Source organism: Raphanus sativus, chromosome 9, assembly GCF_000801105.2.
Source record: "Raphanus sativus cultivar WK10039 chromosome 9, ASM80110v3, whole genome shotgun sequence".
Lineage (NCBI taxonomy): Eukaryota > Viridiplantae > Streptophyta > Magnoliopsida > Brassicales > Brassicaceae > Raphanus > Raphanus sativus.
The window spans coordinates 31,500,807-31,515,678 of NC_079519.1; the positions used below are offsets into that span (position 1 = coordinate 31,500,807).

Genomic DNA, 14,872 nt, shown 5'->3' on the forward strand with positions numbered 1-14,872 from the left:
TTTTAATATGCTAAGAGGATGGGGATCAAACTGAAAATCTTTTTTTTTCTAACCATAAAACTGAAAATCTGTTTAAATCATCTGAAATACAAACATAAAATAATTTGTATAAACTGTTTTCTATAACTGTTATGTGAATGATATGGTGAAAGTGAATTCTTTGTATTTATATGATTTATATTTTTTGTTTCCTTAACATGTTATGCGAATTAGTTTCCCACATGTACGAATTCACTTCAAGAACATTCTCTTAAAGTTTGTTCCTATTAGTATCAGTTTGATGAATCGGAAAATCACGACCATGTTCTTTCCCCGACATTTAAGTTTAATATATCTACCAGTTCTACTTTTGTTGCATCCGTAGTCCCACTTAATTTAATTGAAATCAAAGCAAAAGACTTTTCTGCATAATTCACATTCACATATTAATCACTATAGTAGTTTGCGATTAGTTCTTTTTACACCAGAGGAATGATTTGTAAGTGTTTGTACAACCATTTTATGTCCAAGTATAGTAAGATAAATTATAAATAAAACCATACGTTTAAGTGTGACCGGTTCTTTATTTGACGAAATTTTAAAAAATTTCAACAAATAGACTTCGTGTCCATTTTAGCTAACTTTGCATGATGACACACAATTTGAAAGCATGAAGATGTATGTGATGCCAAAATAATAGTCAAAGCTTGAGATTTAGTTTGGAAACAAAATGTTTGAGATTTGGTGAATGTTGATGGATAATAATATTAATATCCTTCAAATGGAACCGTACTCATAGTTAGGCATTTCTCTAGATATAGCACTTAAGCCCCATTTCTGCTATTATCACATATCCGACATTTATAAATGTGCTTTAGGCTCTTAATGCTATGATTATTGCCATTTGAGAAAAAGACTATAATTAAATATATTATTATGTCTGCTATTGCCCACCTTATGGCTTACCAGTTTATATAGTTTAACCAATTTTGGGTTGATTTCATTCACCAGAGGTCCATAACTAACAATTGATGGAAAATCTTGAAATGGCAAATAAAAATGCCAAACGTTAGGATCCGGATTTTAGACATTTTCCGTAATTTCATTACTATTACTTGAACTGAACATACTTACATTATTTTCTTCAGTTTACTTATTAACTAGGTGTTTTGCCCGCACATGCAGACATAAATTTCTTATAAATACTTATTAGTTTATGTCTTATTAATCTAAAACCATCATAATAAATTATTATTTATGTTTTTAAATGGTTAAATCAAACATCAAAATATTTATATATGTCAAATACTTTTAATCAAAATATATACTTATTATTGTGTTAAGTTTTTTTAAAACACCCATATCTTAGAGATAGTTTAGAAAATATATTTATATTTTTTGGTTGACTAATATTTAATAATAAATTGTTTTGTATTTTAATTTTTTTAACTTTTATAATAAAAATATTGTTTTCAGATAGGCACAAAAAAAGAATATATATAGAAGAATTTCTTTTTTTTGATAATTCTAAAATATTTTTTTGTAATCAATTATTTAATATAGCATATAACATGTAAACTTTATATCATTAAAATAAATTAGTGAATAGTTAGAAACTAAGAATAAATTAATAATTTATCTAAAAGTCTAAAAGCTAATAAAAATATGACAAATAAGAAAAGCTAATATAACATATAAATTTAATATTAATAAAATAAATTCGTTTTTATTTATATAGAATATTCATCAAGGCTATTATTTTAAATTAATGATTTAGTGACTCAGCTCAAAACAAATAATACATCAATGATAATTTAGCTTAAACTTAATAAAAATATGACAAATAAGCAAAATTAACTAAAATCATGGAGAACATGATAAGTAAGAAAAATCACTTCATAAATAATAATGATTTAGTGACTCAGCTCAAAATAAATAATACATCAATGATAATTTAGCTTAAACTTAATAAAAATATGACAAATAAGCAAAATAGCTAAAATCATGGAGAACATGACAAGTAAGCCAAATCACTTCGTAAATAATAGTATAGATAAATTAAAATTTATAACGGGAGATGAATAAACGAGACGAAGGAGCGAAAACGTCACTGATAAGTTAATAACCCTAACAAAAAAATAAATTTTATCAGTCGTCAGGAAAAAATAATTAGGATAAAACGAATGAAATAGAAAAGTAAAGGCAATTTGTGTAAACTAAACGACAGCAGTTGGGCTCTAATCTCTCAGATAATTGGCAACCATGCATGTAAAGTTGCAATTAATCCACATGTTCAGACATAATTATAAACTTCTAAACTACTCTGGGTATTTTAAAATAACATCTAATGAGATCGAACTTGAAAAAGAAAAATTAAAAGACATGTAGATGATAGGTAAAAAAGCTCACTATTTGTAACATTTTTACCAAAAAAATAAAATCTTATTTCTATCTGTTTATAGAGTTAGACCGACTGTTGCTCGAAAAAAAAAGAGTTAGACCGACCATGAAATGCCGCATTTTCTATAATTCTATTCAACTTTTTTAACACTAGTTTTATTAAGGTCAAATGTAACTACAACTCCAAATTGAGAGGAGCAGAAATGTGTTCAAAACTAAACTAGAGTAAAGGACTATACAATAGGCAAAGTAGAAATTTAAATGTAAGACACCAATAGGCGCCGTTGATACAACCATCCTTAACGGAGGGTAGAAAAGATCTCCATAGACTGACAAACCAAGGAGTTGAACCAGCCTACAAGTCTACCTAAGATTCATGTAAATCTCTGATGGAGGAGAGCACGAAGCCAATGCAGACCTTCGACAACTACATACACTTAAGATACTATAATTCTATTTAATTTAGTGTAACGAAAATTAATGGTATTCCAATTTGTTTTTTTCTTGGGTGCAATTGTTAAAAGGAATTCCAATTTGTTGTACTTCACAAAAATAAACGAGATAATGAATTGAAAGTCCACACTGATATTAAAATCCCAAATTAGAGGATCAAATTCACCAGAATCATGTTTGTAAGGATGTCCACCTGAAATTTAAATTATGTTGATGTGTTTGTTTAGCGTCATAATGTTTAGTAGTCTAATCGTCAACAATAAGAGTGATCTTTTCACAACCATCCTTTGCTTGAATTTAAAACCAACAACCCCACCACAATATGAGAAGACAGCATAATTTGAAACAGAAAATCATGTTAAGTTGTAAGCGTACAGAATAAAAGTTGTTTTTGTTTCTCCAAAAAAAATAATTTTAAAAATGGTTCAAGAAAAAAAAATTATACTCAACACAACCTTTTAATTAATGCAAAAGCTGGACAGAGTGAGAGAGGAGAATGCAACAATGTTTGAAGCCGATCTTACAAAATCTTCTGAAACTCTCGAAGCAATGCACCATGTTTCGATACGCTGGGATATAAGAATATTGTCTGCGAAGGTGATACAAAAATAGTGATAAAAACCCATGAAAACAGATGCTGTAAATTTCAATACCGCGACAGATTTCTTAGCAAAAGAATTTCCACAACTAAATTCTCAAGTTGTATTTTCTTTCTATGTTCCAAGATGTATTGTACCAAATACAAAACTTCAGCAGTCAGATGCTTAAATAAAAGAAAATGCAAAGCAGATGAAACAAAAAAATATAAATCAAGTGATTGAAGTAAATCAAGGCTTGGGCCTTTAATGAAAAACCTGCTCATAGGCTTTAACTATATTGACCAAATAAAAATTCTGACCCACTTCATATTATCAGCCTTTTGTTTCATTAAATTGCTGTCCCTGGGTAAGTATAAAACTAGAAGGACGCAGCTCTTATTCTCTTAAATTCAAACAGTAAGTGTGAGCAAGCACCTTATAAAACGTAACACCAGTAGAATGTTAAAACATTTTCAACTGTTTATTGTTTGGATTTCTTCTTTTATCTGATTAACAGATTTTAAATATAACAAGTACATACACAATTCATTGAGAATTATGAACTTAAGTAAAATATCCACAACAACAATTATGATGATCTATATGATGTTTATCATCAAACTGTCTTTCCACATTATAAGATAGAGATAAACGTATGTATCCAAAAAAAGAGTCGAAATTTCAAAGAAAGAGCTTTACAGAAATCTACTACTACTCCCTATATCTTTTCTTGTAACAAAAAGGGTTACACCCGTAATGAGAAGAGAGGATACACGTGGCGGGTATAAAGCAAAAGATATCAAATCAATCGTCCTTGCGTAGTACACTCGCAGGTCCCACCTATCCATCCTCTAATGCCATTAAAAAAAAAATACATTTTGCATTTTCATCTTCCAAAACTTCTCCTTTTTTCTTTCGCCATTAACATCTGAAAATCTCAGAAGTTTTAAAAGTAGGTTAGATAATAATAATGGTGGGACTAAGTATTATATTGGAGTCGACTAACAACAACAACACTCTCACCGACGGCTACAGTACTCCTAAACCGCATCAAGTCGTTAACAAATCCGCCGTCATGGTCACCACCGCCGTCTCCTCCGATCTCCGCCGTGAGAATTGTTGTCTGAGTTATGGGTTTCTGGAACATTGTTTTCTCTGCAGAAAGAAACTTCTTCCAGCGAAAGATATCTACATGTATAAGTAAGTCCAACATTTAAAACTAATAAAAAAAACAATCTAGACTTTTTTATTACACGATCTGTTTTTCTTTTGTCTTGAATGTTTTGTTTTGAATGTTTCAGAGGCGATAGAGCGTTCTGTAGCGTGGAGTGTAGATCGAAGCAGATGATCATGGACGAAGAAGAAGAAGAAGAAAACTTGAGAAGAGAGAACTGTTCGTTTACGGCTGTTGAAACGACGACGTCTTCAGGCGGTCATCACCCTCACCGTCGGGATCCGAGAAACCGAGCAGGCGGTTTCACTTTCTGAAACATAGAGAGAGAGAGCATTGCAAACTTGTGATTTGACGTTTTCACCCTTAAGCTAATTTTTGTCGTTTTTTTAATGAGATGTAAAACCTAAAGGGTGTTTTGGGTATTCAGTTTGCGTATCTATGGGAGACCCTAGTTTTATTGTTTAGTAGGTTCCGAACAGTATTTTAATTTAAGTTCTTTTCTTTTTGTTGAAGCTGACCTTTTACATTATCAACGCATTGTCATTATCCATTTGATGCTTGATGGAACTCTTACTTAGAGTAGGATAGTCCATGCAACTTTATTCCTAAGAGATTTACTATTTAACTTTAAAGAAGATGAGAGGCTGCCCCAAAAGAAAAAAAAGAAGATGAGAGGAAATATATTTTGTAATACTGTTAGTAAATAGTGATAGACTACGTTGATCTAATCCACGACAAAGAAAAGTATAATCTTAGTTTCATGCGAATGCTACAATGTATGGGGGAATCTTAACACTCTTTAACCGACAAAAGTTTATTTGAAGAGTATTTAATTTACAATTAAAGAATGTTGGAATTTTATACTTTAGGATTTCAACGAGGCTATAGTGTGTTAATATTCGTTCTTTACAGAATAAAAACATTTTACTAACTTACTTTATGTTACTTTGTTTTTTTCATAAAGGAAAAGCATCGTTTCGTAGAGTCTCTAAAATAAAATACCACACAACATTAGCATGTGTTATACGGTTATACCTTTCGGTCAACTCGATATTTTCCATAATGATGATAATATATTTCTGATTTTCGTGTCAGAACGTACATTTTGTAAAATTACTACTATCACCGAAAGTTTATGCAATCTTTTCTCCAACTGTATCAAATGGGAGGATAATTACTGATCATTGAAATTTAAATTAAGAGCATAAGAAAAGCAAAAAAGGCTTAAGAAATATTAGAAAATATATAAAGCAAGAGATCAATTAATATTTCCATATAAATTTGCAGATAAAGAAGAAACTTTCCACTATTAAAAAATCTCTTCAGTATTGTCACTCATTCACTAGATTCTTAGTTAAAAAAAAGAATTATTGTGGAATAATGTGGGCCAAATTAAATTTAACAATTTACCTTGTCATTTTGTAAAATATGTCCCATGAAATGCAATTGAGTAGACGTCCATATTCATAGGATCCGACTGTGAAGAGACAGTGCGGTCCATATTCATATGATCCGACTCTAAAGTGACCAGTGAGGTCCCTTACCTGTCTCTCTCACTTTTCATAATGATTTCGTGTAGTTTTGTGATCAGCCTTTTTTTTTCTTAGTCTAATGCAAAGGACTAGAGAATCTCGTCTTTAATTTAGTTGAAACACACCCAATGCTCTTAAATTAATGCAGTAGAACTACAACTTTTCCCATAAGAGAACACCTGGCTCACTTATTAACAATGGTTCTTATTGCATGTCTGACATTTTAATTACTACCAAAAACTAGCTATACAGCCTGTAAGAAACTAAGAACCTGATGAACTCATACACGTATATACTACTAGTCTACTAGTTGAGAATCTTGAGATGCATTTTAAAAATAAAAGGAAAAAAGTTTTCTAGCTACACGACGTTTATACTAATATGGTGGAAACCATCTGATGTATTAGAATGTGTCAATAACTACACGAAGTTTATGTTAATACATACTACATGTACGAAGTTTATGTTAATATGGTGCTAACATCACAATCGGGTTAAATTGATCTAAATTTAAGTTAATGGGGTCAATCCATAATTTATTAAGTTTAATAAATTTAATATTTTTCAAAAACTGATTTATTAAGATTAATAAACCTAATTGATTTTATTAATGAACTTAATAAACTTAAGAAATTCCTAAACTTAATGATTTATTAAATTTAATAAATTAATTAAAATTAATAAATTACTAAACTTAACAAATTTAATAAATTTATAAATCTTAATAAAATTATTAAACTTATTACACCTATTAATAAAATTAATAAACTTTATAATTTATGAAAATTAAATATATAAATTTAATTATTAAAATGATTAAACTTACTAAACATATTAATAAAAATATTAAACTTAAATAAATTAATAAAATTAATAATTTATTAAATTAAATAAATTTAATAAACATAATAATTTTTTAAAATAATAAAATTAATAATTTATAAAACTTAATCAAATTAATAATCTTAATAAACTTAATAAATTTATTAAACTTAATAAATTTATTAAACTTAATAAAATAATAACCTTAATAATTTATTAAACATAATAAATTAATTAAACTTCATGAATTTATTAAAATTAATAAATTTAGAAACATAATAAACTTGATGATTTATTGAACTTAATAAAATTTTAAAACTTAACTTAATAAACTTAATAACTTATTAAAATATATAAATTTATTGGTTTTATTAGTTTTAAGTTTAATAAGTGTAATAGTTTTAATAAGTTTAACAAATTTATTAAATGTATAAAATTAGTAAATTATTAATTTTAATTTATTTATTAAATTCAATAAATTATTAAGTTTATTAAGTTCATTAATAAAATCAATTAGTTTTATTAATCTTAATAAATCATTTTTAAAAAAAATCATTAAATTTATTAAGTTTAATAAATTACGGATTGACCTCATTAACTTAAATTTAGATCAATCTAACCCGACTGTGATGTTGGCACTATATTAATATAAACTTTGTACATGTGGCATGTATTAACATAAACTTCGTGTAGTTATTGATACATTCTAATACATCGGATGGTTTTTACCATATTAGTGTAAACGTCGTGTAGCTAGGAAATTTTTTTCCAAAATAAAATGGACTATTTTTGGGGAATTGTGAATTTGAGTTTAATTATTATAATCTCACTAAAACTTCCCAGATCTCATGATCAATCGGATAAGGATGTGTTATTTTATTTAACGAAAGTGGATTTTAAAAGAAATTGACTACGCCGTGTGTTCACTATAACCCATTATTCTTATTCTCAATGCACATTCTACCATTTTTCCCATTTAGATAATGCAATGGGAAGTAAAATGGTTTTTGATTATAGTATTACTCAAGAGTTAATCGACAGTGTTGCGTCCATAAGAGTTGGCAAAAAAAAAAGAATTTGCCAATAAGCATTAGACCTAGACATGTGAGTGAGCTGACATGCCACGAAGACTTGCAGTTCAAGGAACCTGGGAGCTATTATTATGATGCCTTATGTTCCTTCTCTGAGCTTGCAACTTCTACTTAGAACCCAAATGTTTCAGAATCTTCATCCTCCACAACCTAATTCTTCCTTTACTTCTTTTTAGGACGCTAAAGCCACCCACTTCTTTCTTCTACTTCTTCTTCAATGTTATCTTCTGCTGCTATCAGAATATAAGTCATGTGTTGATCCGGAACCAGCATTGCGAGGGGACACGATTTTCTCTGAAGCAACTCCGGACTCTTCTGTTAAATAATTCTCGTTCACACTAATTTTTATTGTTCTGTCTTCTGTGCCTCTGTCTCTAGGCTCAGCAACATGGTTAAGATGGATGTTCTAGTGTGAAACCACACAAATTCTTTAGCTTCGTTGTGGCCCAATCCATGTCAACTATTGCTGAATCGATTGTTTGCAATAGCGGGAGAAACTACTTGGGCCTAAGTTTCTATGGTCCTAAAAGGCCTATGAGATCGGGAGAGTCTGGTGGATCATTAAATTTCTCAATACTAGTAAAGTAAATAGCCTTCACCACCAAAGGAGCTTCCAGACAGGGCATGGTGGAATTGGTAGTAGCAAGTGATGACTTTTTCTGTAATTAAGAATCAAAATCAATGAATAACAAAAGCCGAAATTTTCTCAATCGCGTTTTACAGAGATATACTATATGAAAATACATTAAAAGTATATAATAACCTTAATCAAACATCTCTTAAATCGGGCTTGTCGGTCGCCTGCGCGAGGTATCACGCAGCAGCTTCTTATCCTTTTCAGGCGGAACAGTACCGGGACGTCGTCCCTTCCCTATTTTCCATACCTTCCTCGCGTTTAAGATCGCTCTGCCTTCTGAAGGTTTCAGTTTCAGATGCTGTCAAGCTGAACCGAGCGGCATATAGAAAGATATGACTTGGGTGGGATTTGGCGCCAAGTGTAAAGGCTCACATTGGGCTTGGTCCATACGGTATTAAACATTATGATCACATTCACAGAACATGACAGTTTTCAATGAACTTGAATCGATTTGTAGTATACTTGTATATAACTAAGTTTCGAAAGAAAAGTTTAAAACTAAGTTTCAAATTGTAAGCAAAATATATCTCTATAACTTTTTCTATCAAAGAAAGGCGTTATAACCCAAAGATGTTTATGTAAATTTGTGTTCAAACATGTTGTCGACTGTACAAGTCAACTAGTTTGAACAATTTGGCATGTCTCGCAAGATGTTCTTTATTTAGTTATTTTTTGAACTGGTTTGTCAATGACCACCACCGCCTTATAAATGTCATTTCTTAGTAAACTGAATGTAAAAAAAAAAAATGCATGTATCTACTTTATATTTATTGTTTTTAATATGATACATGCGGATTGACATGCTGTCTTCAAAGGGGAAGACCAGCAACGATTAACGTCTAGGGATGGCTTAAACCGTGAAGCATGCATTGCGTTTCTCATAACTGCAAAAGACTGACAATTAGGTCTGGACTCTGGACACAACTAGAAAAGTTTGTCTCAACTGATTCGGTTAATTTTGTCACATGAACAAACACTGCTTTTGAAGTTTTATAATGATTTTTTTTGTTTGCAACGATTTATCTTTTTCTATTATAGTTTGCGTTTGCCATGCGAGAATTTGAATTTTTTTTAACTAAATACTGAAACTGCCATGGGAGAATTTGAAATTTAAAATGTGACCACAAAAACTGCCAGGTTCGCCAGCCACTACACCATCCTCTTGTAATTACCAAATATAATATTTGGCATCTTTTAACAAGTTTGTTTAGTATTTTGAGTTATAAGAAAGAAATATAAATATATAGAAAAAGAGGCGAATATCACATGATGGGAGTTGGGACCACCTTTTGGGAACTCAAAATACTATATAGACGTTTGCCATAACTCTGACCTCTGACCTCTGATTCGTTAAAAAAAGTGGATAAAGAAAGCACTGATCTATGTTTAGAATAAAGCACACTTCACCACAATCATTTACATTTTTGGTCGTCGAATGATTCCCTTTGCTACTTCTATGGTCAGTCACCTGTTTTCCATAAACCGTCGGAAAAGAAGCTAACAAGACAAGTCAGAAGAGCAGCAACCATTGAAAGAAAGTTCAAAAATATATATTTTTTTTTCATTAAACCGACAAAGCACGAAACAGAGCAAGTTCTGTAACAGAAGTGGGATGTGATGTGCTCTTGAGTTGGTATGCTAAAAATATCGCAAAGAAATCTCTCAGCTTTTTTAATATCTTTCAAGTCAAATCATTTACCCTATAAGATAAGATCATCATCAATGTTGCTTCTGCTCCTCCTTCGCGTTATCTGGTAAATTTCGAAAAGTTTCCATTTTTATGTTTTGGTCTAATCTATTCATATCTTCCTTCTTTGTTGCTGTGAATTGATTAGAGGGTTATTGGATACTTTCTTTTTATTTAATTTAGCTTGTAGAAACGAAGAAGAAACCCTAGCCAACAAAAAAAAATAAAAATGAGCCACAACACGACGGCGGTTGATGATCCTCGCCAGATTAAACGTGCACTAATTGATGCTTCCGCCGGTGCTATCTCCGGTGCTGTCTCTCGCACCGTTACTTCTCCCCTTGACGTCATTAAGATTAGGTTTCAGGTATCTCTCTCTCCCCTTTCATCGCCATTAATAAAATATTTGCTTTTTATTTGCTTTAGCTTAGGAAGAAAGTGATTAGCTTTGTTTAGAGATGACTGAAGAAGAAACTTAATGTTGTGGGTTTCAGGTTCAACTAGAACCGACAACTTCATGGTCTGTGGTCCGGGGAAACTTGTCTGGAGCGTCCAAGTATACTGGAATGGTTCAGGCAACTAAAGACATTTTTAGAGAAGAAGGTTTCCGGGTCTGTCTCTTTGAACACTTTCAATCTCTTAAAACCTTTTTTCAGGTCTCTGTTTTGATTTTTTTTTTTTTTTCTCTCAGGGTTTTTGGCGTGGGAATGTGCCAGCTTTGCTTATGGTCATGCCATATACTTCAATTCAGTTTACAGTTCTACATAAGTTGAAATCTTTTGCATCTGGCTCTACTAAAACAGGTAACATTCTTTAGATTGTCTTTTTTTGTTGAATGTTTGTTTCTTATGATAATTGTTAATTGTTAGCTTTGTTGTAATCTTTTTTTTTTTTGGAATTGCAGAGGATCATATACATTTGAGTCCTTATCTATCCTTTGTCAGTGGAGCTTTAGCAGGATGTGCTGCTACACTAGGTTCCTATCCTTTTGATCTTCTTAGGACAATACTAGCCTCACAAGGGGAGCCTAAGGTTTTGTTTGCTTTGACATATGTAGAAGCCATTTTAATATAGTTTAAGCTGCATTGTACTAAACCATATATGAAACCTGTCTACAGGTGTATCCAACAATGAGGTCTGCATTTGTCGATATTTTCCAATCTCGAGGTGTAAGAGGATTGTATAATGGACTAACACCAACACTTGTTGAAATTGTGCCTTACGCTGGCCTGCAGTTTGGCACCTATGATATGTTTAAACGTTGGATGATGGTAAAGATCACGGAACTATCTTTTCTTCAAAACATGTATATGTTTTTTCATGTTTGGTGACAATCAGTTCATTTGATGTTTTCACCAGGACTGGAACAGATACATGTTATCCTCCAAAGATCCAATAAACGTGGACACAAACGTCTCTAGCTTTCAGCTTTTTGTTTGTGGGCTTGGGGCAGGAACTAGCGCCAAACTCGTCTGCCATCCTCTTGATGTGGTTAAAAAGCGTTTTCAGATTGAAGGTTTACAGAGACATCCGAGATATGGAGCTCGGCTGGAGCAACGTGCATACAGAAACATGTTAGACGGTCTTAAACAGATTCTGATGTCAGAAGGGTGGCACGGTCTGTACAAAGGCATTGTGCCATCAACTGTGAAAGCTGCTCCTGCTGGTGCCGTTACCTTTGTGGCATATGAGTTTACCTCCGACTGGTTGGAATCAATTTCTTGGTAGAGATTTTACACTCTTTTTCACATTTTTTACATCTTTCTTTCTCTAGCGTTTCCTATAGGCTTGGCCCTATACACGGGTGTGTTAAACACATATCATATGATCATTGGTTATTGTGGGAATTATATGTCGGCAGTTTTGAAAGTTTCTAGGAAGCGTAGCCGATACGTAGAGTGAGATTGTCTAACTGTGTAGCGAATCCAAGCTATCATATTCCAGAACATGTTTCTCAAAATAAGGAAAAATACTATGGATCTTTTTCCACTATTTGATAATACAATTGTTGAATTTGACAAGATCTTTTTTTCATTTCTTACGAATTAAATACTCCCTTCTTTAATTGGTGTTTAAAGATTTTTATTTTGTTTCATAATAATTGATGTTCTCATAATTCTAGATACAATTTATTGTTTTCTGAAATTTTTGACCAATCAAAAAATACTACAAATTTTTTTTATTAATTTAACTAGTTTAATTTAATGCTAATGCATAAAAAAATATTTTTTAATATTTGTGCAAAAACCTTAAAAAACCCGTAAAAATAATACGGAGGAAATATAAAAATAGATATATTAGCTTATTTACATTTCTCCTTTTTATTATATCCAAATACTTTCTAAAAATATTGATGTTTGCTGTGTATATATACAGAATAGATCTTCCATAACAAATACTTCTAATGTTATTTGGATAGTTATACAGACATCTTGGTCAGAAGTTTTAATACTAAACTAGACCATGAGGGCGGGTGTTTATTTCATTTTTTAATTTTTTCGTTTATAAGATTATTTTGTAATAGTTATTTGTAATATATTGAGTTTTTTTGTGTGTTTGTAATAACAATAAAATGTGTGGAAAATATTTTGTAATATATAAAGAAAGTTTAAAATGAACAATGATAGATTACATACGAAATATATAAATCAACTAAGTTAAACAATGATAGATTATATACAAAATAATTCTGTATTATATAAAGAAAGCTTGATCCGCACATCTGTGCAGATATTAATTTTTATTTTTTGTAAAAAAATATTATATTGTACGAATAATAGTCTATGTTTTTTGAATTTATTGAATAAAATAACCGTTTAATATGGAATTTTAATAGTTTATATTTTATACTCTTCCACATTTATTATATTTAATTTTTATTAGACTATTATTTATATAAAAATATACATAAAGTTCTGTATTTTCGTATACGCAGGTTTACTAATGTAAATCAATTATTTCTTTATTTTAATTATGTTATGTATTAAAGGTAGCCGAACATGGAAATACATATATTTGAGTTATGTATATCACCATATTATTAATATAAACCTCCACAGTAACAAAGAACATTTATTTTTGAAAAGATATTCATTACATTTCTGTTATTATAAGCATCTTATATTTTTAGAAATTATTTTTCGTTTGAAAGCAATGGTAAACTGATTTGCCTAAATTAATATCATTGGAATTTTTAAGGAAAGTAAAAGAGATTTAAGAAATGATTTAATAAAATAGAAAAAGATATAGATTGCTTAAATGTAGGGTTATTTAAATCATATAATAATAAGGAAACAACGAAACACGTTAGGGAAAACAATAATGATGGTTGTTATAAATCTGATCATTAATTAATATCGGATTATTTAATTAGAATCATTAAAGTAAAATAAGGTTACAAAAAGTCACGTTTAATAATAGGTAAGTTAGTTTAGCATTAATATGTGGATGTCCAACTTTAAAATCCACCTAGAAGAAGTTGTAATGTTTCTGTTTTAATAAGATAAATTATTTGCTTCTATATAACATTTAATCTAATGTATATTATATATCAAGCCCTCTATAAATTATCTGAGGATTTAAATACATGCTAAAATTGATATTCAATTTTTAAAATTTGTCACTAAACAAAACAAAAGGCAAAAAGTGTCACTAATAATACTTGACTAACATTAAAACAGATCTTTGAAGAAAATATTCCTAGTTTAAACTGAAGTATGAAGATTTTACAATACCGAAATATTAAATTTGTGGATACTAATTTATTTTTTGCTTTAATAAAATTATTTACTAAATCATTTCTGATAGATTTGAATCAGACCTCTCATAATTATATACATGCACGATTAAGATTTCCGAATTGGTACTATATATGGAGCTTCAAATTTCTAGAACTACTCCAAAAACCTCCATAATTCACAAGATATTACAGATATCACAGAAACAAGTTATAAGTAAGAAAAACAAAAAAATGGGTATTCAGAGATTTACATGTAATGTCATTGTAGTTTCTATCATTGCCATGTTCTTAATAACAGGTCAGTCAACTAGCCCAATTTGTTTGTAGTGTCTATAATTATCAGGACATGTCCACGATGTTGTAGTACCTAAGTTTCAAATTTTGGAAGAACATAAAAGAACGTTCTTGCTCATGTAAAGTTTTTTAATTATAGAGTTTAGAGGGTTTATAATATTGATGATAATATATGTTTTTTTGGTTGTGAACATACAATATTTACAGGATCAGAAGCTAGATCAGGGATACATGCTGACTCTGTTTGTCCAGGGGTATGTCAACCCGGAGTTGAACCAGTCTGCAGTACACTCTGCGGTAACTTAGGGTTTCCTCAAGGCTACTGTCAAGGATTAACGTGTTGTTGCAACCAATTCCCCTCCCCACCTCCACCCCCACCCCCCTGCCCCCCGAACCCTTAATTAGCCCTTCTACTTGATATATAGTTCATTAGTTTGTTAACTCTCGGAGTCTCGGTTAATGGTCTTTTATCTTTTGAAATAAATA

General features: G+C 30.5%; 2 protein-coding genes across 3 annotated transcripts; both read left to right on the forward strand.

Annotated features, from left to right (window-relative positions):
* Positions 1-4,311: 4,311 nt before the first annotated feature.
* Positions 4,312-5,090, forward strand: LOC108826057 (FCS-Like Zinc finger 15-like). Its single transcript, XM_018599431.2, has 2 exons — positions 4,312-4,610; positions 4,712-5,090. Exons 1-2 carry the CDS (start codon positions 4,381-4,383, stop codon positions 4,896-4,898), a joined length of 417 nt encoding a protein of 138 aa, XP_018454933.1. The 5' UTR covers positions 4,312-4,380; the 3' UTR covers positions 4,899-5,090.
* Positions 5,091-10,064: 4,974 nt separating this feature from the next.
* Positions 10,065-12,368, forward strand: LOC108825919 (mitochondrial thiamine diphosphate carrier 2). Of its 2 annotated transcripts, none has more exons than XM_056995332.1 (7): positions 10,065-10,420; positions 10,537-10,720; positions 10,848-10,964; positions 11,045-11,156; positions 11,258-11,406; positions 11,472-11,624; positions 11,713-12,368. In XM_056995332.1, the coding sequence occupies exons 2-7, from the start codon at positions 10,583-10,585 to the stop codon at positions 12,079-12,081; spliced, it is 1,038 nt and encodes a 345-aa protein (XP_056851312.1). In that variant the 5' UTR covers positions 10,065-10,420; positions 10,537-10,582; the 3' UTR covers positions 12,082-12,368. The 2 variants fall into 2 exon arrangements, with proteins under 2 accessions (XP_056851312.1, XP_018454781.1); XM_018599279.2 differs by having other exon boundaries at positions 10,078-10,420; positions 11,258-11,385.
* The last annotated feature ends 2,504 nt before the right edge of the window (positions 12,369-14,872 follow it).